The sequence below is a fragment of the Apaloderma vittatum genome, unplaced genomic scaffold (assembly GCF_000703405.1).
Source record: "Apaloderma vittatum isolate BGI_N311 unplaced genomic scaffold, ASM70340v1 scaffold3495, whole genome shotgun sequence".
NCBI lineage: Eukaryota > Metazoa > Chordata > Aves > Trogoniformes > Trogonidae > Apaloderma > Apaloderma vittatum.
Window position 1 is genome coordinate 16,225 of NW_009716326.1, and position 25,394 is coordinate 41,618.

The 25,394-nt window shown below is 47.7% G+C and overlaps 2 protein-coding genes across 2 annotated transcripts in view; one reads left to right on the forward strand and one right to left on the reverse strand.

Annotated features, from left to right (window-relative positions):
• Positions 1-11: 11 nt before the first annotated feature.
• Positions 12-2,572, forward strand: LOC104273971 (16 kDa beta-galactoside-binding lectin). Its single transcript, XM_009869475.1, has 4 exons — positions 12-29; positions 1,482-1,561; positions 1,695-1,866; positions 2,359-2,572. The coding sequence occupies exons 1-4, from the start codon at positions 21-23 to the stop codon at positions 2,509-2,511; spliced, it is 414 nt and encodes a 137-aa protein (XP_009867777.1). The 5' UTR covers positions 12-20; the 3' UTR covers positions 2,512-2,572.
• A 10,500-nt stretch (positions 2,573-13,072) lies between these two features.
• SHROOM3 (shroom family member 3) overlaps positions 13,073-25,394 on the reverse strand; it is a 21,226-nt gene continuing 8,904 nt past the window's right edge. The window contains 5 exon segments of the mRNA XM_009869476.1: positions 13,073-14,053; positions 14,688-14,960; positions 18,895-19,045; positions 19,652-20,161; positions 21,225-22,142. Of these exon segments, the coding sequence (XP_009867778.1) occupies positions 13,694-14,053; positions 14,688-14,960; positions 18,895-19,045; positions 19,652-20,161; positions 21,225-22,142 (2,212 nt within the window). The 3' untranslated portion in view covers positions 13,073-13,693.

Here is a 25,394-nt window from a genome sequence, read left to right on the forward strand (position 1 = left end):
GTGACGCCGGTGTCTGCAGCATGGAGCAAGTGAGTGCCTTCTTCCAGCTGGACTGGTGTGTGCCAAGCAGGACTAGGGCTGCTGGGCTGCGTGTGGGTTTTGGGCTTGGTGCCAGAGAGAAGGATTAGCTGAGAGGAAATGCCAGACTGATATATACGGCTGCGGGAGGAACAGTTAGGGCTGAGCGGCCGTTTTTCTTTTTCTCCTCTTATCTAGTATGTTATTCAAGTGGGGAAACTGTTTGCATCATTGAGTACTCTAAAGGTTTGGGTCTATTTGCAGCTCCATGGTTTCAATATCCTTTATACCTTCTCTTCCTGAAATCTTGTGTTTTCCTTCTGGAAAAGTGCCTCTTGGGTAGACGAGTGGGAAAACTAACGCAACAGCAGAGCCGAGACGAATGTGGGTGTGCTTTAACCTACCCCTGTTACCTTTAACTTTCCTCGAAAGACCCCCCTGGGTTGTGTTTTGGGCTGTTCTCCAGCACTGTGCTAGAAATAAGAGCCAGAAGACGGTTAGTGCTGCGACAATAAGCAGTTTAGTGACTGGGGAGATTTGACCTGACCAGCCTGTGCGTGGGCAGAGGCAGGGAGTAGGCAGGAGAACAAGCACCGTGCGGCTCAGTGCCAGTTGTAGAGGAATATTGGCTTTACAGCCACCTGCAGCTGCTGGGCATGGGCCTGCGCAAGCCAGGCAAGAAATAACCCAAGTAAACAATAGAACTATTGGGAACTAAGTCTCCCTGCCTCATTTGGTGTATGGTTAAACAGAGCTCAGCAACAGTGCATTTGTACCTGGAGTACAGGTAGTACAGCACGTTATGAGTTACGCCTGACCTCAACAAACAGCAGCATCTTCGTGGCTGGGGGAGGCTGGTGATGTTAAGTGCTATTTTAGGGGTATGTGGCTGAGGGAGTGAATAACCTGGCCCTGAGGAAAGGGCCAAGCCCTCTTCTCTGCAGTGGGAAGTTGCTGGGATGGGTGGGGTGTTGGTTCTGCTTTACTGGACTGTAGCCCAGAAGTGGGCTCCACTGACCTCTCTCTGTATGCTGTGGTGAGCCAAGGTAAGAAATTGTTTTTGGTGGCTTCTGTCACTTGTGGACCCACCTAGGGAAGGGGGGAGATCTAATGTTAGAGAAATTTGGTAATTAATGGTAATCATTTTCTAATGGCTGGCTTGTAGGTGTGAGCTTGCTTGTAAGGATATCATCTGTAGCAGCTGGGAAAGCAGTGCCTATACCCTCTTTGTGTTAAAGCTGACAGGGGATTCGGGACAGTCTATGTTGCTTGGTGGGGTGGGAGAGCCCAGCGGGGTGGTGGATGTGAACTAGGATTCCAGGCAGCTGGCTTGGCTCAACCCTTCCTCTAGTGTGAAACCACAGGAAGTTTTTGGGTTTGCTAGAGCTGCTTTGTGCTTCAGCCCAAGCAGGGCTGGTAGGCTCACCTTGGGACAGACTAACTCCTGTTGTTTGGCCTTGCAGGGATTGGTTGTTACTCAGCTGGATGTTGAGCCTGGTGAGTGCATCAAGGTCAAAGGCAAGATCCTGTCTGATGCCAAAGGGTGAGTGAGGAGGTGGCAAATGGATTGATGCACTGGGCGAAGCCTGAGCTCCTGCTGCATTCCCCTTACTAGCACTCAGTAGCTGAAGCTCCTGTGCAGGCACCTCCTTTGCATTGCCCGTTTGTTTCCCCAGGTTTGCTGTCAATGTAGGCAAGGACAGCAGCACGCTTATGCTGCATTTCAACCCTCGCTTCGATTGCTACGGAGATGTCAACACCATTGTGTGCAATTCCAAGGAGGATGGCCTGTGGGGCGAGGAAGACAGGAAGGCTGATTTTCCTTTCCAGCAAGGTGACAAGACAGAGGTGAGGTCCCAAGGGTGTGTGCAGGGCCCTGGCTCAGACCACTAAAGGGTGAAGGGCACAGGTTTTGAATGTGTCTCTGTATGTCTGTGCTAGGGAAGGAGTAGGCATGGAAAGGGGAGTACAAAACATGGGAAGGGTCTTGCAGCTCGATCTGGCTGTCTAGATGTGTTCTGATCAAGTCAACACCTAACAGCTCGGATGTGTCAAGTGCTCTATTTTGGCCTTTCTTCGCAAGACACACAACTAAGAGCAATTCAAACACCAACCTGGGTAGGTCTGATCCCTTGGTTGCAGAAGTTTGGAGATGACCTTGGGGGAGAGCAAAGGAGCTTTGTCCCCTCGGTGCCTCCAGTGGGCAGAAAGGAGGCTGAGCTAGTGGGCATGGCCTTGACATCAGCAGCCACCTCAACTGTCCTGCAGCCAGAGTGGAGGTAGTGGGGCATGAGGCTTGTGAGCTGTGATAGCTTATCCTTCCTTCTTGTGTCTCTACAGATTTGCATTTCCTTCAATGAAACCGAGGTAATGGTGAAGCTCCCAGAGGCAGAATTCGAGTTCCCTAATCGACTGGGCATGAAGAAAATTGAATACCTGGCCGTGGAGGGTGACTTCAAAGTCAAAGCCATTAAATTCAGCGAAGAGCTATAACTTGGTTTGGTTTTGCTTCCTTTCCCCCTGCATAGTGAAATAAACCCAAACTTGCAATGGCTGCTTCCTCTGCTGTTTCTGCTCTAAGGCGCTTGCTCCTGGCTGCACTACAGGGGTGGGCGGTGGGAGGGGGTGTGTATCCATATAGGTGGCAACTTAAGCGTGGCCTTGCAGGTGGTAGGTGCCTAGTTAGACCATGTGCCAGGCAAAGCATGATTTACTGTGAAGAAGTAAGGAGTAGTTGCTCCTTTGACCCTGTTTGCTGCAGTGGGTGGCTGTTTGGTTTCTTAACTCTGGGATAAAACCCAGCCAGGCAGGCCCAGACAAGCGTACGCTGGGCTTGAAAGGTGCCATCTGACCAGTAAGTGCTGCTCCCGTTTGCTTGCTGGGGATGAGGAGCTGACAGGGAACAGGGGATAGCTTGTGCTCCTGCAGATAGCTTTGCTTTCCCAGAACATGCTCAGCAGTTGGGTGCATTGCAGGCTGGGAGTAGAGAGGAGGAGCTGAGTTGGCCTAACTGCATTTGCCAGGGGAAAACCTGGAGTGAAAGGATGAAGCCTGACTAAAATTTTAGGAGTCAAGTCTTGAGAGGATTCAGGCTGACTGTGCTGCTTCTTGAACTGAGGTCTTGACATTGCCAGAGACTCAGGATCACATTATTCTGTTAAGTCAGTGGCGTAGCAACATGTCAGGGGTTTAGTGTCTATAATACCTGATGGCTAAGCTCCAGATCCAGCCTGAGGGCTGTATTGAACAATGTTACTGGAGAATTCATTCCTGGGTGCATCAAGCACAACTAGTTAGGCAGAAAAAAGAGAAAGGATCTTAGCAAACAGTCTCTTCTGCTTACAGCCTCTTGGCTCTGCTCATGCAATGCTTTGGAGCGTCTGCTATTGCTATTCCCCAGCTGTCTACTATGAAAGAGAAGGCTCAAGTTGGGACTGCTGCTGTGTTTACGGACCTGATGAAAGGTAAAAAGTTCTGCCTGCTGTGGAGAGTTGGGAACCTGGGCAGGGTGCCCAGGTTTGGGGGCTGGCTCTGTGACTGCTGAAGGCCCACTACAGCTCAGCTGGTAACTGCCTGTGCTGGTGAGGTCTTCCTAAGCCAAATGCTGCTCAAGTGGTGGAATTTGACTCTTGTTGGCTAATCTCTCTTAGCAGGGCTGTTTTAGACCATGGATGAATTTGCTGCTCCTTTCAACAGCTGAGCAGTTAGGCCAGCTGCTTGGGTAGGGGCAAGACCACTTGCAGAGTATTTCAGCCAGCTGATGGCTTTTTATGGAAAGGCTGACAGGCTTCAAGCCTGTCACCTTCTTGTCAGTGCAGTTGCCGAGTGGCAGTAACACTGTAGCTGCTGCCATGTAGCTGGGCATCCCCATGGGAGATAAGGAGGGTTGCTTTGCAGGGTGGACCCTCCTGCTTCACTCAGGTCCTTTTCTCTCTCCTTTTGACAGCCCTTATTATGGAGCCTTTCTTGCAGCTCTACCAGAAGGTTTAGCTGTGTCTTCCCAGTCACCCTGTGGGCATAGACATGGTGACTGTGCATAGATAGGGCTCTTCCTCTTTGATGTCCATAGCTGATGCAGCTAATGGTAGCAAGGAATTTGGTGAGCAAATAAGCAGGAGGCTTTCTGAGCACCTGTGGTTCTGGGTTCTGCTGCAGTTTTAAACAAAAGTTTCCACTGTGCACCAGCTGGGATGGTGGAGAAGGGATTGCTGTAATGTTCTCCTGTGTGGGAGTAGGGCAGAGACAACATGTGCCCTGTATGGCGGGAGCCTGGCCATGCAGCTGGCCTGTATCATTCAAAATGAACAAAGATAATGGTGCTTAGAGTTCCTGCCCTGCATATACTGCATTATTTACAGAATAGAATGATAGTTTTAGAGGTCAGGATGTGTTTATCAGGAAAAAGATAAGCCTTGCTGATGCTTTGCCTTGTCAAGTAAGTCTTGAGACTTTTTTTTTTTAAGTAACTTGTGCTTGGAGGGGTTGAGGGAAAAGAGTATGGCTTTTGTTTCCTCATCTATCCCTGTGTTACGTTATCTGGCTGAAGGTAAGCTAACCGATGTGTAGTGTACAACCACTCAAACTACATAGCCTTTATGTTGCAGAGGCACAGGAGAGCTTACAGCTGGTCCCTCGGCTGTCTCTGTTCCTTGCTGCCCTGATTAGATCAGGTACGTGTCTCCCAGCCCTGACAAGAGTGAAGCTGATCTTGTTTTGCCTGTTAAGGAGGCAGTCCTGATTTTGAGGTACCTTAGCCACAAGTCCCTGACCGCTATGTTCAGGGTACAAACAGTGCCTTCTCGGGCACTGCCCTCCTCTTGTACTTTCCAGAAGAGTTAATTAGGCTTATCCTGCTTTCAAGCACAAGCAGTTAGCACTACGGAGACCACAAAAGAGGAGAAAGGGTAGGAAGGAAGCATGCCTTGCCAGCACTTCCTTCCTCTTTAATTTTGTTCTCCCATGTCCCAGGGCTGTAAATAATCCCATTTTTAAGTGACACTGGTAAAGAGGCAAAGTAAATGCAGAGTGCTCTGCTTGGCTCCTAGAGAGATGTCAGGACTTGCCTTCTGCTAGAGCACTCAGGAAAGCAAGAAGGCTATGCCCTGCCGCAGGCAAAGGGTCACAGTCAATGGAAGAGCCGGGCTTGTCCCTGCCAAGTATCCTCTCCTGGGAGAGCACAGAGAACTCGGCTTGTCAATATCTCTTGAAGGACCCTGAGCCCTGCTCGCTCTGGAGAGCAGAAAGCACCACAGCATGGCCTTAGGCCATAATCCTCTACCGTGTGTCAGTCTGGCAGTCCAGGACGTGTCCTGCCAACAGCCTGGAGGAAGTATCAGCCTCTTGCTTGCCTGAATGTCGAGACTGAGGTTTGTGTAGGGGAAACACCACCAATCCCTGTTGAGAGGGATGCATTTGCTCAGTCCTCCAGATTTGCTTATCTGTGCTCAGTCTCCAACCCTGGATATTCACCAGGAATCCAAGCTGCACCACTTTATTTCTCTGCAGCATCATGGTGAGGGAAAGCTGGACCTTGAAAACCTTGCAAAACAGCTCTGAGGCTTTGTGTTAAAATACAGAGACTTGGGTTGGATAGTAGAAAAAAATTCTTGAGGGTTGTCAGGCACGGGAATGGGCTGCCCAGAAAAGTGGTTGAGTCGCTCTGCCTTGAGGTCTATAAAAGATGTGTAGATGGGATCCCTAGGGACATTGTGTAGTGGTGGATTTAATAGTGTTAGGTTCATGATTGGACTCAATCTTAAGGGTCTTTTTCTGACCTAAATGATTCTACAAACACAAATTGAGTGATGCAAATTATCTGATGTATAGAAGAGAACAAATAATTGCAAAAGAGATTAGTTTGGAAACAGTACAAGTGACAGGAATTAACATCTGATGTGGGACCTAAAAGAGTAGTGATGGCTAAGAGAGACCAGCAGCTTTGTCTTCTCAAAAAATAACTTCTCCCTGAGCAGTTCCTATTAACTTCCCTTGACAGAAAGAGGCCATCCAAATGACTCTGTAGCTGCATAAACATGCATGTGACACTGTTCATCATAGCCTCAAAAGACAGTTGCAGGACACTGTGACCCCAAAAACTGTGTGGGGTGTATGTATGTGCAGCACGTGGAAGGAGAGTGCTAGGGAAGCTGTGGTGGGCTGGGGGAAATCAGCTGGGCTGCTTCCCAGGGGAATTTATGAGAAAAATGGTGCAAAGTATTTTCTTCCAAACAACACATCTAAGAAATTAACTTGATACGTTACACAAAGTGAAAAGGTGACCACCAGGCAGCTTTGCAAAAGCACTCGGTGAGCTGGCACATATTCTTTCTTTGTCTTCTCACCTCCCACTCCCTTGTTTCTTTTTTTCCCAACATTTACAAACCCAAGAAAATTTCTGTCACTCAATTTCAGAAAGTCAGCCTCAAACTTTAAGCTGCATTATCCCTTTTTTTTGCTGGTGCGGGCTGTGGGGAAACCTTAACTGCGAAATTCCTCTTTCCTGAAGGTGTCAGCACAAGGCTGGACGGTGCTGGTGTGGGATAAAACCCCTTAAAAACTCAACCCCCTGAGGCGCCTGGCTTTCCAACAACATTTTTTCCCCTTTTTCCCCCTGTAACCCCAACCCCAGCCCCTCCAGAGCAAGTACAAGCAGGCAAAAAAAAAAAAAAAAGTATAAAATATATAGATATATACTCACTTTTCCTCAGCAGGCTTCAGGCTCAGGTGTGTGTCCTCCCGCCGCGTGTGGAGCTCCTGGCCGGCTGCTCCTCCTTGTCCCTCATTAGCCCTGACTACCCACAGGTAGTAGTTGTAAAAACACACCTGGGGTGGGCAGCAAGCCCTGCAAGTGGTTTTTTTTGAGATTTGGGTGCTTGGGAGGGGTGTGTGTCCCTGTGTCCCCCTTGCTCTGCGGCCTCCCCTCTGTGTGAGGGCGCTGGGAACCGGTTGGAGCCAGCCCCTCACGGAGGTGAAATGGCGCCTGCTGCAATAAAACACCTTGGAGAGGCAAGGAGAGTTGGTGAGGAAAGCCATTTTAGCCCCTCAAAACAGCTCCCACAACAGCTTCTCCTTTCCAAACACCTTCCTTTCCAAGCTTAGATCCGTGGGGGGTTTTATCTATATTTATTTATTTAATCACCACCTTATTTGAGCTTGGAGAAACACCTGTGGCACAACAAGCTGTGCAAAAAGCAGCCACCTCAGAAACCTTGCTACTTGGTCATGCTTTCACCAGCTCTTATTCTCTCCATCTTCATTATTTGTTTCGGGGTTGTGGGTTTTTTTTGGTTTTTTTTTTTGTATTTCAGTCCTAAAACTTGATTTACCTCTAAACTGAACATGACCGAAAGAAATACCGCTGGCTTTGTTTCGTGTGAGGGCTATGTGCTCATAGAGCAACTCCAGCAGAAAGACATAGTCTCAAGCTGCAAATAACAGAGGGAAGAGCTGCCTAGTCCCCATGTACCATGTTTTCTTTAAAAATGAGCCTTTTTTTCCAATCCCAGATTGCAATCCAGGCAGAGCTGCCCTGACACGTCCCCCCCTGCCAGCCCAGCTGAGAGTGCTGAGCCCGCCTGGCTCCAGCTCGCTCTCATCTTGCGACAGGCAACAACAAAGCAGATTTTTGGGAGGATTTTTAGCACTAACGCTGAGTAAAAGCCAGGGTTACAGCTGGGCAGGTTGTGTTACTGTAGGCACATAAGCAACAGCATGTGTAAAGTCTCTCACAAGTACCCTCTGGGCTAGCGGACACCTTCAGTTCAGCCTATTTCTGCAGTTTTTATTGAAGAAGGGTGGCAGAGCGTGGCCAAACCAGGCAGGGAAGGGCTGCCTCCTGGACTGAGACTGCTCTGTCTACATAAATACACTGAGCTGCAGAACCCAAATGATGTTTGGTTAGTAACACTTTGCGAGGGAACTCCCGTAATACACCAGAAGCACAGGACACTTGCTTTACATGCAGAGGCACAAGGAAGAGACATGTAGGAACACAGTCAAACTTAAATGCTGGGCCACAGTCAGCATTCATCGCCTCCAGAAGTTATGTAAGGGAAAAACTTCAGTTCTTAACGTGAATCAAGCCGTAGCTGAATAACGCACGGAGAATTCTGGTGATCAGGTTGCTAGATATGCCCCTAGTATGCCCTGACTGATTTAAAGCATGGGCTCTCCTAGGAAAATCTCATTTAGTCTTCCTGTTTTGCAGATGACAATTCGCTGCTCGTGTTAATATTCAGGATTTGTGTGGGGTGAGTATGAAATGCTGTCTGTCTTGGTTTGCTTGCTTCTCTTAACTACCGTTCTAAAGCACATGACAGTGGCAGAGTTATAGAAATGACGGATCAGGCCCGACACATTGAATGTTTTGATGCTCTGTGTTTGACCGATTTCATAGGTAACCTCTACAAAAGATCTTGTGTATAAACTTACAGCCAACAGACCCTAGAATGTAAACACTCTCTACTAGATTTAATCTTGAGGAAAGCATCTGACGTGAATTCCTTGTGACCATCAGTTGCCCAAGGGCTCTGATAAAAAAAAAATAATTGTGAAGTTGGATGACTAGATTTTCACAGCGCTTGTATCACGTGGCACAGCATGGCAGAGCAGACTGTAAACACAGCATGTTGCTAAAACCATGTGAGGAGTTACTGAGAGCTGCGTTAAAAAACCCTACTGCAATATCCTGCACAAAAACAGCATCACAGGGTGAGTGCATGTCTCCGTCTTCTTCTGCTCCCCTTTGCTGGGTCTAGGTGCTGTAACAGCAAGAGTTTGATTTCTTTCAAAACCAAGGAAAAGCGCAGCCCAGCTCTCTAGTGCCAAGGCTACTGCGCAAGCAGGAGGCTGCAGAACGTTGATTTATATCTGCCTTTTTCCTGAGAGGTCCCTCAGAAACTGTCTGAAAGTCGAAGATGAAGATTTAAGGCATGCTGACTCAGGAGAAATGCTGTGCTCCTAACTGCAACGTGCCAGCACATCGTAACACAGCAGGCAATGAGGCAGCCCCTTGCTTTTGCACAACTCACTTTTACTTTGAACTGGTAACATATGTCTGAAGTGCAACTGCTTTGTCCTTACCAGGTTTTTCCCCCGGGCTGATGAATTGAGACCACACGTTTCACCCTGTGCTAGCCATCAGCTGCAACAGCATCCTTCAACAGCCCACGTATTTCTCTGGAGATGGCTTTGGAGAAGGTGCTTGATTCAGGTAGTCTGAACTGACCTGGGGAGAATTCTCATCCCCTGTCACCTACAGAGGGAGGTCACACAGGCTGGCTGGCACACTCAGCCGTGGCAGGCTGGACGGCAGGGCGTTCCATTCCAATATCCCAAACAGATGTTTCCATTCTAAAAATAAGGTTCATTTTTAGCAAAAATGCCCACCTGCTGAGAACAGCTGTTTGTTGCAAGATGTGCTTTGAACCATTGGTTTTTAGTGTGCTGCAGTGTTTAGTCCTTGCTGCAGTTGCAAGGGGCAATACCAGAGCTCTGGGATGCACAAGACACTGCGTTTTGGGGTAGCAATGGAAATCACATTTGCTCTATCTTACCTTACTGGCTTTCTCCACTGCAGCCGCACACCTACAGGCTCAGATCGAAAAATCTCACGTAGCCAGATCTAAAATTCATATTTCTTTTAGTAACTTTACAACACCCAGGCACTAAATGCAAAATTCTGTCCGTGATATTCCTGTCCCATGAAATCATATTGCCATCCAGAGATATTACCTTCCATTATAGTTTTAAAAACCCAAGAGATGGGCAAGATGAGATAAGGAGCAATGAGTAAGTTCCCCTTTTTGCCAAAAGCACCAAGAAGTAAAACCTGGCCAATGGTTAGTTACTTTTTAAAATACATTTCATGATGTGCTTCCATGCAACTCGGCAAAACCTGCAGCCAGGAGAGCAATTTTTGAACAAAGCAAGTTGTACGATGACAGTTTCCCTAACGATAAACTTACCAGCTCCAAAAGAACTATAAACTTTAACTAAATTTTCACCTGAAGATGTAAGCCATTATAAAAATGTTGGTAACTATCACTTCCCTCATTAGCTGATGCTAGTGTGTACAGTACATAGACCTTCATCATCAACCCCTGAACTTGCTGGACCGCGGAGCCAGGCCAAACGTCTGAATTTCCTGCAAACCACCGAGAACCCTTTTAAACTCCAAATTTTTAGCTGGCAAGCCGACAGAAGAAACTCTTTTCCACACTCTTCAGTAAAGCTCTATACATCACAGCCACCACAGGGCTGGCCAACTGCCTGTCCCTTGGCAACACTTGACTTGCAGCGTATCGCCAGCGCTCGGCGTGACGATTGCTGTCACCATTGCTGTCACTCGTGCATCCCACGTGGGTGAAGGCAGACGGATCTTGCAACGTCCACAGCCCCCAAGGTGCCCCCCCTGAAATCTCTGCTGCTCGTTGGAGTGAACAGGAGGACCCTGTTTGGGTGAGAGGCTTTTCCTGACCTGAGGGTATTGCAGGACTCGCTTTTTCAGGGAGAAATTTACTTCATTGCAAATGTGCTGTTGGCCGGTCTCAGGCTGTTCGCAAAGGCCTGCCAGACTTGCCATGTCTTTTTGATTGGTTTTGGAAAGCGCAGGACAGACGGATGGCTGCAAAAAAATCCAACCTAAATTAAAACACCTTTTAAACATAATAAACTAAAGTACTGTGTAGTTGGAGTTTTTGGGGTTTCTTTTTTTTTTAGGACAAATGAGGGTTTTGTTTGGTGTGAAATGGCTCCCCCCACTGTTTTCTCAAATCATTCTGGAGTGACCCCCCAAAACACTTTTCCCTCCAATTTTGTCTCTAATTTTGTTTTTCATTTAAGTATTAAAGTATAAAAATCTGCTTCAGGTTCTCATGAAATGCTATATGAGCCTGAACAACATTCAGGCTCAAGTAATGAAAAAAAATATCACAGAATCACAGAGAATCATGGAATGGTCAGGGTTGGAAGGGACCCCTGAAGATCATCTCGTCCAAGGATCACCTAGGGTAGACCACCCAGGAACACGTCCAAGCGGACGTGTCTCCAGAGATAGAGACTTCACAACCTTTCTGGGCAGCCTGTTCCAGTGTTCCATTACCCTCACGGTGAAGAACTATTTCCTTATGTTTAGGTTGAACCTCCCATTTTCCAGTTTGCGTGCTGTCACTGGACACCACTGAGAAGAGTCTGGCCCAGTTCCTGACACCTACCCTTTAGATATTTGTAAGCGCTGATGACATCCCCCTCAGCCTCTTCTTCTCCAGGCTAATCAGACCCAGCTCTCTCAGCCTTTCCTCGTAGGGCAGATGCTTCCATCCCTTCATCACCTCAGTGACCCCACAGTGGACTCCCTCCAGTAATTCCTTGTCCTTCTTAAACTGGGAGGCCCAGAACTGGACGCAGTACTCCAGGTGATGCCTCCCTAGGGCAGAGCAGAGGGAGAAAATAACCTCCCGTGACTGGCCATAGTCTTCTTGATGCCCCCCGGGATGCCACTGGTCTTCTTGACCACAAGGGGACGCTGTTGGATCACGGTCAGCCTGTTGCCCCCCAGGACTCCCAGCTCCTTGTCCCCAGGGCTGATCTCTAACGGGTCAGCCCCCAACCTCTCTTGATCCCTGGGTTATTCTTCCCCAGAGGCAGTACCCTACCCTTGCCCTTGTTGAACCTCCTTAGGTCGCTCCCTGCCAACTCTCCAGCCTGTCCAGGTCACGCTGGATGGCAGCACAGCCCTCTGGTGTGTCAGCCGCTCCTCTCAGTTTGGTACCATCGGCGAACTCTGCCCTTTGTCCAGGTCATTGATGAACATACTGAACAGGGCTGGACCCAGTACTGACCCCCGAGGGGCACCACTAGCCACCGGCCTCCAGCCAGACTCTGCCCCACTGACCAGAACTCTCTGGTCCCTCCCCTTCAGCCACTGTCATCACAGGCAGTTGGCTTGCTGCTTCTAAAAGCATGACAAAACCAGTTAGATTTTCTTTTCGGTACTGGAGAAACGGTGTTTGGTCAGACAGAAGGGCGCTGGCGTTTTCTTTAGCCTGCCAAGCTGCTGGTACAAAAGCTGTGATGTGAGCTACTAAAAAAGGGGCTCTAAAACCAGCACTGAAAGCAATGAACATTGCAATTCTCAGTCACATGCTACAGCTGAAATTCAAAACAGATGGACTGAAAAACGACATGATTAAAGCCTCTGCTGCCGTCCTGGTGGCAAGATAGGATGGGATGAACAATGGAACATCCTGGAGAAAGGAGAAGCTCGAACTGCTGCTGCTGCAGCAGGAAATCTATGCAAGGTTAGATGAGAGGTGACCCGAAACTGGCTCACCGGCCGCAGTGGTAAAGTGTTCATGCAGCTTCTAGCCCATTTGTTTAAAGGGTGATGGGCTCATTAGAGAAGAAAGCACATTCCATACGGAAAAAGGCAGTCTGCCCCAGTCTGCTTTGCTGACTAAAAACTGGCAGCAATGCTCCAGCACTTGGGAAGTTGATATGATAAAGGTCCGTCAAGCCAATTTAGTTACTCCAGATCTTTACAGTAGGCTGTTGTCTGTTTAACCAGGGTGCACAGCTCGATCATTACAAGTGCACGATTTCTGTGGGTAGCGAGTATGGGGTTTCAATTTAGTGCCTCTTCTAGCCTGTAAAATAATTTCTGATGAAGTGGGTTCAGAAAAATGAGGTATTTCTGAATGAAAAAAGTCCTAGTGTACATCACCCCTTGACAAAAAGAGGCCTATAAATAAAGTCATAAGCGATCCCTCTCACATCTTACGATAATGCATTCAGGCTGCAACAGTTACACAGTTCTTGAGTTAGATTATTCAAGACAAAGTCAGACTCCCCTCACGCTCCTGCAGTGAGGCCAGACCTATATTTTTCATGTTGGACTCCTGAGGTGCAAGTTCTTGTAAAAGTGCGTATAAAAATACAGAATGAGAGGATCACAAGATCCACAAGAGGAAAGACTGTATTTTCCTGGTCAAAATCTCCTTCGCAAGGCCACTTAATGGTATATTTAGCATGTGCTGAAACAGGTTGAAGCTTCTTCTGGTAGCCCTTTATTATATTAAAAAACAACAACAACAGCCACAAAACCACGAAGAGATGTTCCAAGCTAATGCATGACTATCTTTGGGGTTCCCTCTTTTTGTTAAGGTGTTCACAAAATACAAAATTAAATGTCTTTTCTACATACAGAACAAAGTAGAATCAAGTAATTGATTAGAGTATGTACAAAAACTTACACATTCTGTCTTGTTCTTTAAAAAATATAAATATCAATAATGTTCAGTAGAATGGGTTGGTTTTATTTTTAAGGCTTCATTCTTTTAGATCCTTCATCATTTAATGTGGTGCCAGGTAGGCAGAAAAGGGAGGGAAGAGAGGAGGTAATGTTTTTTATTAAAGGTAACGTGTTTAATTCTTGCGAGACTCTTCCTCATCTCTGGCAGGAGGATACTTCCCTCCACATTGACTTAAGTTTCCAGGAAGCAGAGGTGGAAGGAAAGGAAAATAAAACATTTATTATTGCTTTTTTTTTTTTTCCTTCATGAAAATCTTGTTCTAAACCTCTCTCCCACTCATTGTCTTCGTAGAGAACCACCTGCCAAGCACTTGAATTAAACAGACTCGAGCAGGAGGACTGTCTCCCAGCTCTATCCAGGAAAGGTTAGAGTGAAGAAGAGACCACTGGAGGTGTTTTACCACCGACCCCGGTGGAGGTAGCAAGTGCTGCAGCGAGGGCAGCTGCTGCTGTTGCATCCCTGGGCGTGAAGTCTGTGGGGAGGCTTTCCATCAGGCACTTGAGCTGTTCCTGACCCAGTTTGATTTTATCGTCTAGCTCTCGCTGCTCTATGAGGAGCGCGGACTTCATCTTTACAAAGTGCTGGTAATCCTGGAGCTGTTCCTCAGAGAGGTAGTTGCCCAGGATCTCCAAGACCACCCGTTCTCGACGGTCAAGGTTTTCCTTCAGTTCGCGGGCATCTTCGTGCTGGCCAGCCAGCAGTTTCCTTTTCTCATTCAGCGAACTCTGCACACACCAGAGAGAGCGCTTCAGTATCAGCAGCACCAAACTCAACCGATCCCCCCTCTCTTTTCCTCCCGACACCACGTTTGCCACCTCTGGGGGTGGCGGGATGGCTGCTAAGCCCCCAGACACACATTCTGGGGGAAGAGGAGGAATTCCTCGTCATGTATTGAATGTGAATCCCACTAAATCAGACTCTGTCCTAGTCAATGGGTGGGGCAGAAATTGCCCCAAGAAAGTCAGCAGAATGTGCTGAAGAGCAACAGCTACTAGGAAAATCTGGCTTTGTCTCTCACAGTCACCCAAAGAATGTTAAAATGTGGCTTCAACCTGAGGCACAAGGCAGTGGGTTGTTCCACAACGCACACCATCAAGCAGCCTCTCCTCCAGCCACGGGTCACAGACACGCTATCCCGAACATGGCCGTTGTAGTTCGAGACAAAAGCTGCAGGGTGTGAGACATTTATACAGGATTCCTAGGGAGAGAACCACATTTGCTACTGCTTCTATATCAGTGCTTTGACACCTGCCTTCCTGAGAGCCTCTGGAGGTCCTAGCTACACAAGCGCGCTCTTGTGACTCCTGCTGTCCCACACTCTGAAAAAGACTGAGACACTACAGCTGCGCAGATACGTACCCGCTCTTCACTGTTGGCATTTTCCCCCAGACTGCTCAGAACGTTCTCTACACGGGCCAGGCGTCCCGAGAGGGAGAGCAAGAGGTTCACCACCTTATCCAAATCGCCGATGAACATCTTGTATTTGTCAAACTCGTTAGGTTTGCATAGCGTGCTTATCAACAGCTCCACCTCCTCTCCAAGAGCATTATTCATCTTAATGTCTGCGAGCAGGCCCTCCTTGGCTTCCTTCAGGATTTCTAGTTTGTGGGTCAAGCTCCCGATGAGCTCAGCCTGTCAGAAGGGAAACACATTGCCACATCGGTCATGACTGTGATCACCCTGGTCGTACGGATGATGACGGCAAGAGAAAATGTCTGCAGTTCCTTTGGAGCTGGGTGAAGTCAGCGGCAGCTGACAGAGAAGACATGAAGGAAGAAACAGAGAAAACTCCGAAATTCCCCATCTAGGAGAGAATCTGAGTATCCGACCAGATTGAACAAAGATATATTTGTTTTACCATCTTTTTATAAAAAAGACATCTGATGTAGCGTACCATGTTCTGATACCCAGCTGTCTACATCTCAAAGATGTAGGTTCTTTAAAGTGTGCGAGTGAGAAGAGCTACAGCCACATCTCCTGCATATTCCCCAGTCTCTGCCCCAGCCTGAAATTTCTTGTTTGAACGTTCTGTATTTTACAGCCCAGAACTGTACTAAACAACGGGCAGAAAAATGAATTTAAGCTGTATGAGTGGCATGACAGGAGGCTGAGCTGATGTTGACTGGTTACATATGGCTTAGCAAGGAAGAAGGGAATTGCTACGTATTTCCCCCTCCTATAGTACCCTGAAACTACTGACTGCTCCTTACTCGGCCTCCTCAGTGTTGAGGTGCAAGCCTCAAACCCACCTGTGACCAAAACCCCTGCCTGTGCAGGCACCGCTGCACACAGAGAGGCACCAGGCAAGCCTTTACAGTAAAGATGCTCTCAATTTACTTAGCTGCTGAGCAAAGACGTTGAGAGCACACACCCATTTTATGGAAATGCTGGCAACTGTCTTGCTGCCGAAGAAAAAGAAGCCCCCAGGGATCAGCTACTCCAGAAACAGCAGTGCTGCACATGTGCTGGAGATCCTAATTTCTGTTAGGATTTAGGGGAAAGACATATGCTAAAGCAGAGGTCTGTGGCCTGGGGCTTGTAATTCTTGCTTTCATTTACTTAGAACTGAGAGCACAGAGAGCAGGAGAAGCTCTTCATGCACGGTTTGGGGATTTTCAGCTTCTTCAGTCTGTGCACTGCTGAGGTAGCTTTACATGTTTGTTAATCTACTCTGCATACAAACACCATGGGATGAAACAGAAGTAAATTACATGATTGCCTGATAATATTCTCTCCAAGTCTTCTTTTTGTCAAAACTGATGGTTATTTCACAGGATAAAGGATCTTCAAACCCAGGTCAGGCAAGGGGTTGCCCTGAATTGACCCTTATCCTCAAGGGTGACCTGTCAGGGTGGGGTTCAAAAGGCTGGTTTCACAGATGGGAAGTTAACAGCACTTTTTGGACGGACACCACTAGATGGTACACTCCACGTGCATCCTCTGGTGGCTGCACTACCGTCTCCTGTCAGCTTCACGGATATGCAAAGGTGCAATGAAGTGTGAGTAATATTCCCTTAAAAAAAAGTCAGCTACCAGGCTCATGCTGGAATGACCACCACTCGTTGGCACTCCAGTTCAGGGGGAGAAGAGAGCAAAGGTGGTACTAAATCCCACCTGCTAGGAGAGCGGACAACCAAAACTCCTTTCCTTGGATTCCCCCCTCACTATGACAGGTAGCACCCAGGAACAAGACCCAACACCTGCCCTCCCCTGTGCCTTTGATGCTAATATGCCACCTTCAATCCAAGGTTCTCACCAGTGGATTGCTCTACCAAATCCTGAGGAGCAATAGCAGAGATCTATTTTCAACAACTACGATACCATGGGGGGAAACTACAGCACGACTCTATGGGTGTGACCCAAAGTCCAGCATTAACCTTGAGTCGGGAGGACTGAGCTGCTCAGAACTGGCAGTTGTTCTCCCCTGCCCTTAGCCAAGGTGCAGGCTTGCCCTCCAACCATAGCAGGAGGCTTCAGGGCTGCTGGGAGTGATGTACCTTTGTTCTGAAGGCATGGCAGCTGGACAGGGACTGCGAAATACTTGCTTTGTGTTCATTAATCGGTGACTCTCCTCAGATCCCAAACGCCAACCAGCATAGCTCGCCTGCATACTTAAAATGGAGACGAGCTTGGTTTATCCAAATGATCTCTCGGAGTAGCTGCCTTCTCAGATAATGCGTATGCAAATGCTTTGTCACACAGACCATGAACAAACATGCCAGGCAGATTTTGCTATCTGGGCCTGATCACTCCGCTCTATTTCTGTTTTTCCATGCAAATGTAACCTTTGAGGCCTGGGACTTGCCCTCCATGGCAGGCTCACATCTACTTGCAAGCCTGTCAGATGCTTGTAGCAAGTTTGTCAGCTCCTTGGAGCAGCAGCCTTGTCTTGTTTAATTAGTTCTTCCCTCTCCATATAAGCAGGCAGCTGGTTTTGAAGTGAACAGCAGCCCAAGAATTGATCAAACTCTACAGACACGGCAGCAGCTGCGATTACCTTTGAAGCTGAGTGCTCTACAACCAATGGCTTGGGCCAGATAATTAGAAATAATAAACAAATGCCTTAGGCAAATGCTTTTGATTAGCAACACATGCATGACCTCTCTGTATAGACTTGTGACCTAGAATCTGTGTAGGACAACAGAAAGAAGAGCTGCCAGGCATGGCCAGTGCCTCTGAACCGTGCCAGTGGTGCGACAGCTCCTAAAGACCTGACAGGGTCCTACCTGCACCTCAAAAGCTCCACAAAATAAGGCTAATCTACTCATTCAGCACTCACAGAGCACTTTGACGGAGGTTCCATTCTAGCTGTCATTGTATTAAAACCTGGCAAGGGGCAGATTTTGCTCAGCAGGTGAAAGCAGAGAGCAGAAACGGCAAGGCAGTACGAAACGAAAGGTGAGCTCTCCAAGCCTGGGCCGCAGGACAGATTGCATACATGCCAACATTGCTCAGCCTCACACCTTCTCTCTGCTTTTTTACATTTGGCACAGGTATAAGGACCCAGGGAGAAATTGTGGAGTTGTGCTACAGACACAAGAATTCTCTGCACTTGGACAGAGAGGCTGAGTTTGGGAGCCTTCCTTTAAATCTATGCCTGATTTCAGTGCAGGAAGAGGGAAGTGCTATATTTACAACATATGGCACTTGCACAAATATTTGCACCCTTCAGTATGTTTCAACTCTGCTGTTGTACAAACAGCATAAAATATGGGCTGCGCTACTCTGCCCAGTGCAATGTAGGATGTTTTAAATTTACAGGCAGGCACAGCTGCTTTTGACGTGCAGGCAGCAGGTGTGTGAAGGGAGGCACAGACAGGCAGGTACTGCCGCTCCTCAGGATTTGTGAGCTTTGCAACATGCCTGTAATTACCCAGTAACTGATGTGAGACAACCACAGGGGCAAATTAGAAGGTCCTGAAAAAGCCCTGGAAGACAGAGCACCCACGGCTACAGCGAGAACTGCAGGGGCCATTCCTCAGTGGAATGTAGCCACAGTGAGAGAGGAAAATATTTCCTCCTCTCTGGCCCGGCTCTCCTTCCACCCAAGTCATCACATCGAGGTTGTGCTGCCTGAGGTGCACATGGCTTTCCGCAGGTCGGTGAACCAATAAAGCAGGGGGGAAAAGAGTAAGCAATACTTCTTTGGAAGCAGTGAGTGCAGGTAAAATGGGTAAAAACTAGCTTCAGTCAAGAGGAATATCCGCAGGTGAAAGCTCAGGCACTCAAACAGTGCAGTCACTAGCTGGACTCTGTTCCTAACCTGAGCTGTCCTTGTTGACTCTCCCTTTTCCTTCCTTGCTATGGGACAAGGGCTGCCTCTTACAACCTGTACGCTCAGCATTTGCTATAATACAGGCCTGCCACCAGGTTGTTCAAGATTTCTACTCAAATTTGCAGTGAGTACTCAGGTTAACTCCATTCAATCTGGGTCACCCACTGAAGTTTCACAGGTGGCCTACAGTCCTGGGACCGTAGCTGACATCAAACAGAAGTGCACTTCACTTTAGGGCTTATTATTATTCCAGGAATGTAACTAGCAAACGGTGGTGTGTGCTGAATATACCTTTTTCTCATTGATGTCCAGCAGTTCCTCTTCCTCTCCTACTTCTTCTGGCAAGTCCTTGATCTTATTCAGCAGTTCTGCTTTGGGCGCTGAAACACTGTAGTAAGCGGGACAGGTGACCAGGGTTACAGGAGCTTCTTTTTCTTCTCTCCTAGAAGAAAAAGGAGGAGTTCAGTCTGAGCTTGACTTTTTCCCATGCCTAGATCCACGGTTTTCCAGCATTCCCTCTCTGGTACCTTCCTGGTGTTATTAACCCCAAGGGAAATGGCCGATTCCTGCCATCAGAGGGTGCAGCTCAGCTACGTTCCTACCTCTCCCCTGTGCAGAACTGCGCAGCTGCTCTCTTTAAATATTAATAATTCTACGCAGGATGAGATCCCTGCTGAACGTACATCAGCACAGCTCAGCTGGGATTTTACTCTCATACCTCTGTTAACTGTGCCTTGGACTGAATTGCTTCAGATCACACAAGTCAAGCTAGGAAAACCAAATAACATCTCCAGAGAGGGCTCACTGCCCTATTACAAGCTCAACATCATTTTCTACACAGCCCAGAGAGGTGAGCTGCAAGGCCACACATAGGGCTGAGCTCTTGAGAAAGGGCATTCAGAAATGTCCCGCCAATCCTCACGCCTGGGAACTGAGAAACTCACTCTCTGGCCAGCTTCCACCTATATGCAGGTGGAAAAATTCAGCTCAGGCTTGTCCTTAAAAGCAACTGAGCAGTAAGTTCTGCTACGACATTCGCAGTGCTTACGTGTCATCTTCCACTACTGTCCTGCTGGCTTTCTTCTGCGTCATCTTCCTTTTCATGTTCTCCTTCAGCAAGCTGGTCCCGCTGGGGAAAAGCCCTTCCATTAAGTCCATGGTTGTCTTCATTTTGGAATCTGGATCCAGGATATCAGCCAGAGACTTGTCTTTATGGACAATTTCTTTTGCTAGAGCCTCCGACTTCATATCCTCTGGGGTCTTGTTCTTTGTCTTCACTGGAGGTGCTGAGCTGAGTATCCCGGAGTCCGGGCTGCTGTTTTCTGCCTCTCCAGTGATGACCTTTCTGTGGTTACCTTCAGGCTGACTTACAAGCTGTCTCTCGGCACTTTGGGGCCCTTCAGAAGAAGCAGGTAACTGGTGCTGCTTATCCACAGCAGATGGAGAGCTAGTCCTCTTTGACGTAGGTGGTGAGAGGGGCCAATTATTTTCACTGATACTGGTGCCCAAACCTGCTGTCTCCCTCTCAGCCAGGGCTTTGGGAAAGCTTTTGAAGCTGCTATGGACAGAAAATTCTGTGAGACGAAGACAAATTTGCAACATAGGACCATTATGAACACGTGCTAAAGGCCTAAGACAAGTTAAGTTTTCATTTTTTTCTTCTATTTTCAAATCTTACTTCTCATTTCAACAAGGAAAGGCCCAGAGTATGAAGCTACTAGCACCGAAAACATACTGTCTTTTCCACCTGGACATGTTTGGTCATTCCACTCCAGAAAAAAATACTGAGAGACAAGTCACTTTGTTTCCTGCTCACAGACTGGTGACATTGCATCTCAGCACCTGGGAGTACCGTCCTGAGGAATCTATACTCATTGGTCCTTTTCATGTTGGAAAAGTCAATAATCAACAAAACCCAAGCAAGATTCTTCTCCGATGGAAATCAGAGCAGCTCTCTGGGAGAGAGGGAAGCTGTGCCGAGTTAAAATGGCTGGGCACCTAGCCCAAAGTCCTATCCTTCAGGAAGAATTCACTATACAGCATGACTGTGACATATTTGTGTTGTCCCTTGTTGGCAGATGGTCACTGTTTCATAACATCATTATTTTCTGCCAGGTCTAAAATGTATTCTGGGAAACTCTTTTAACTGCTTGGAAAAACCATCATGGGTTTTCACAGTTGTCTCTCAAAAAACTGTAACTGGAAGGAGTCAGCAGCCAATTTAATTCCTTATGCTGGAGTAAGAAGTAACCCCACTGAAACCTATGCAGCAGCTGGAGAATGAAACCAGGACAGTTTCTCACCCATAACCCCCTCTTCTGCCTTGCTGGCTAAGCACCTGGTACATTTGCCAACAGGCTGCAAAGCTTTTTGCTTTCTTGCTTTGTGCCCTGCCCCAGCCCTTGGCAGTCAGCAAAGCCTAGAGGCAGCATGTCTGTCTGTCCTTCTCCCTTTGTAACATGCACACTCCTCTGCAAGCCTTCTGCTCAGCCAGCAGCTGAGAGTGGGTCGTGGCGGCACGTGGAGCTGCCAAGGTCGGTCACGTTTGTCTGAAGCCCCGCATATCTTACTGTATATAGCCCTGGAAACGCTCGAGGCACCGTGTTAGAGCCCTCCCTTACCTTGCTTTGGCCTCCTCCGTGAGCCTGGTGGATTTGTCTCCAGCTGCCCCTTTCCCTTCAAGCGTCACGGTTCGGGGAGGAGGTGGGAATTCCTCCGTGCCGTTGGCAGAAGTGCAAGAGCTCGGCTCAGAAAGAGGACGGGACGGCAGTGGGGGTGAGAAGGGTGGAGCAACGACACCGCCCTGGGAAGGTGTAACAAACACCTCATCGTCTTCATCGTCCTGCAGCGATGGTGGGGGTGTGACCTGCAGGCCCGACTCTGAGATCCGGAGATGAGTTGTGCCCTGGGGAGAAGGAGTCTCTGGGTCAGAAGAAGTGCTGCTCTGTGCCGGCAGGGACTGCCACCTCTGGGAGAACTTTGGCCCAGTTGCTGGAGGAGACACCAGAGCGCTTGGGTAGCTGTTGTCTTTGACGGACTGGGCCCACACCACTTTGGGTGGGAGGGATCGGTGAAGCAGTGCAGCTTTCCTTCTCCACATCGTTTCTTCCATGGGAGTCTCGGGGGATCTATCCTGGAGAGCATCTAAAGACTGTGCCTGAACATTACCGCTGCCCTCAGAGGGAAGGGCATCTCGTTTGGCATGGTGCTGTCTCGGAGCCTGGCCATCACCTGCGCTCTGGAAGTCTGAAGAAGTCTGGGTGGGTGTGCTAGGGGAGGACTGGCCAGATCCAGAAGGTGTAAGGTTAAGGAACAAGGGTTTAAAGCCTTGCTTTTGCTCAGGATAGTGACCTCTTGCCTCTGTAGGGGATGGGACAAATGCAGAAGTCCTGCTCTCTGGCCTGGGAAGATCCGAGAGCTTGTGGTTCTCGGTCAGTGTGGCAGACCCGGTGACAATCTCGCTGCTGTGGGGAGAGTGGGGATAATAACTTGTGAATGCTGTTTTTTCTGAGTGGCTTCTTTCCTTCTTGTTGAAAGACCTAAACACCAAGAGACAGACAACGGTAAGATTAATACTTAATCAACGAGGAAGAACAACATCTTCTTGATGAGAAACCGTATCAGAGGCCTGGCTCAGTGCCTGCTGATCCAGGTAAAGTGCTTTGAAACCACTAGTGAAATCCAGCCTACTAACACTAGAGACACAGAACCAGATCCATTCCCACTCACCATCTCCATTGCTTTTCAGCGTGTGCTAGGTCACACACTGGTAACAAGCATCTTAGCAATAACTTAACAGGAAAAAAAATAAAATTAAGAAAACCTAAGTAGCTGGCTTCCTTTCCAGCCTTGCTTTGAATTTTGTTTGTTACAGACGGGGCTAGCAGCAACTGCTGTAAGATTGACTACTTGACATTACCTGCCATCAAACTCCATTCTCAGCTGTAGATAATTATAAGAATTTCAGCTCCATGGGCCAAAAAAATCATGTAACATTATTTGCTCCTTGTGGAAAGGTGCCATTAAAATGATTCATCTGTCTCAGAGAACAAAGCAAGGCCAAAAAATGTACTATTTTGACTGCGGGGAAACATAAATAAGAGGTTCTTACAACCTCGGAATCTTGTTAGAAAAAAGAGCTCCCCTTTGATAGGCAGGTGTTACAATAACCAAAGCCAACACACTTCAGCTGCAAACAGATGTTAAGGCTGCAAAGCTAGCAGATTAAATTCTTCCTTCCAGGTCTTTTGACATGTTCCCATGTGAGTCTGAGAAGCAGTGTCTGGCCTTTGAAGTAAGGATCCTGCTCAGAATACATAGCCAAACCTACTTGCCCGTACGGCTATTTAGCTGGGAAACAAAGTGAGCAGACATAATAGCACTAGCAGGTGCAAGGGAAGGTGGCCTGAAAACGTGAGGCCATACCATAAAAAAATAAAATACACTAAAGCTCTACTGCCAGTATATTTTCTGCTCTTGAGATGCATTGTTCCAATCATACTGCCAAGCTGTGATGTTTGAGACTTGGGCCCCAAATTTGCTGTCAGATGTACTGGTACAAATTAGAAATAACTCTGTCAAAGACATGGGTTGTTCCGGTTTTGTTCTGGTGTAACCAAGAATAGAATTTGGCAGCCTTTGCCTGCGGGTGGGGAGACTTCCCAGACAGACTGCTCTTGGTATTGTCTGTGGTTCCTGGACAGTAGCAATGTGTATTCTTTTCAGATGCTCACTGCTTGTCAGAAATGCCAGATGGTAATTCTGTAATTGAAAGACCTCTCCTACTGTGGAAGCGATTGTGGATTCTGAAACCGGTGGAACAACAACCGTTCCCAACAGGGCCTACGAGACCGCGATTGTGTGACGCCTGGGGAGCAGCGCAGGAGCGTGGAGCGTAAGTCAGGGAGCACGTGTGACCCACATCGAGTCATCGCTGACCAGGCTTTCTGTAACTTCATCTGACAGCTTTCCTCCTCGAGCAAGAGGGGTGGTAGGGATGGTCCCACCTCCTCTCCAGCACGTTAAGCAGCTGCTTCCCAAGGACACGCAGAAGCGTAATTCCTGCAGCCTGATAATGCCTTCTCTGAAGGGCCTGTGCATGGAGTACACTGCAGACAGCAACAGGGGGGTGATGATGATGGTTAGATGTGAGAGGATTGGCTAGAAAAGCAGCTGTTTTGGGCTGACAGTCACAAGATAGACAAAGAGTGTATCTCTTACGGGATGGATTAAAGATGCTACAACGATCCCATGTGAACCAGACTGTGAAATACTCACTCAGCCTGGGCAGCGAAACATTCAGCTACATCCTAACAGTGGAGCTCCTTCTGTGAATCATTGACACATGGGTAAGGTCCTGGTCTACCTGTCTCTTTCAGTGTGTGGAGGATTCAGATCTCGTTCTCACTGAGAGTGAAACGTAAAACTTTTACCAGCTTTAGCAGTGCATGCCCAGAACCCTGTGGCCTCCAAAACTCGTTCTCTTTCAGGTACAGCAATATAAGAAAAATCACTCAGCAGCTGAGGCTTGTACGGAGTGATCTGCAGCCTGTGTCGTGGGACCCTGTGCCCTCAGAGCCAAGGGCTTTTTCCTGTCTCCTCTCATCCTTTCATTCTGTCTTTGGTGAAATCCAGTTCTGAGCAAGAAGGGAAAGCAACCTCACACCTCCATGAAGAAATGTGCTTGCAGAGCATGCAGGATGCCTACACAGCAGAAGCATCCTAAAACTGTTAATAACAACCACCTTTTTACAGTGAAGCACAAAAATAAGAAACCTACATCTCGTGCCCCAATAAACTTTATTTTAGTCTGGGTGTTCAATCTCCTTAGTTGGAAAATACATTGTGGGGGGGAAGAAATAAAGGAAGCTGCAAGTAGTTACTGAGAAGAATGATGAAATGCCATCTCTAGAAGAAACAAGGAGTCAGGATGAACTAAACCAGCTGTATTGTTCTCTTAGGAAGAAAAAAATGGAAAAAGTTATTCCAAACCAAAGTAAACGGGTGTGTTTTACATAATCACAAAAGAATGGGCCTAAAGGCAGATTGAGTCCTTTCTTAGGGGCAGAAATGGGCAGCGAGTTAGAACTGAGATCCAGCTCGACCAGGAGCCGCCATCTACTTTGAGCTGTCGTTCCTGGACACAGAGCTGTGTGGTGAAACCTCTGGAGACAGCAGCGTTAACTCCCACTGCGACAGAGAGCGCTGGCATTTACTGCAAGTCTGTGAGAAACAGAGCTCCTTCATGAATAATTCTTTAATCCCTCTTGATGGTTTTTACTGTAATATGAGTTAGCTGTTTGGGCACTCGGAGCTTAGGGCAAACATCTATTTATTATTTAAATGTAAATACAGCAAGATCAACTTCAGTTCCAGTTCACTTCAAAACAATCCGCTGCTAAGTGGATAGTTACATAAGTCCTAATATTTTGAGTTTTACAATTAAACTTTTCTATTTTTGAAAACATTTCTCTCTCCCCTGTTGCTGAGCAAAACATCCTGCCTGCACAAAGGAAAGGAGCCTAAACACAAGCTCCCAACGCAGCAGAAGAAATGAAATATCCCAGTTTCAGTCCACACAAATGTTCACTTGCTTTTAACTGGAGAAAACCAGAGTGGGACACCGAGGTATTTTTTTTCCTTTAGAATCCTTTGGTTGTGACAGCATCTGGATGCGAGGTCTAATAGTAGATCGAACACATTTTGGAATTGACGTAAACTGGAAATTTGCTGCAGAAACATGCTGCAGGACAACATGAGGAGGACTCGATATTGAATTAATGTTTATTCTG

What these genes read in the sequence shown, in the direction of transcription:
- LOC104273971 (XM_009869475.1), top strand. An exon ending in ATCCTGTCTGATGCCAAAGG is followed by an intron (nt 1,562 to 1,694) that starts GTGAGTGAGGAG and finishes TTGTTTCCCCAG; the next exon opens with GTTTGCTGTCAATGTAGGCA. An exon ending in AGCAAGGTGACAAGACAGAG is followed by an intron (nt 1,867 to 2,358) that starts GTGAGGTCCCAA and finishes GTGTCTCTACAG; the next exon opens with ATTTGCATTTCCTTCAATGA.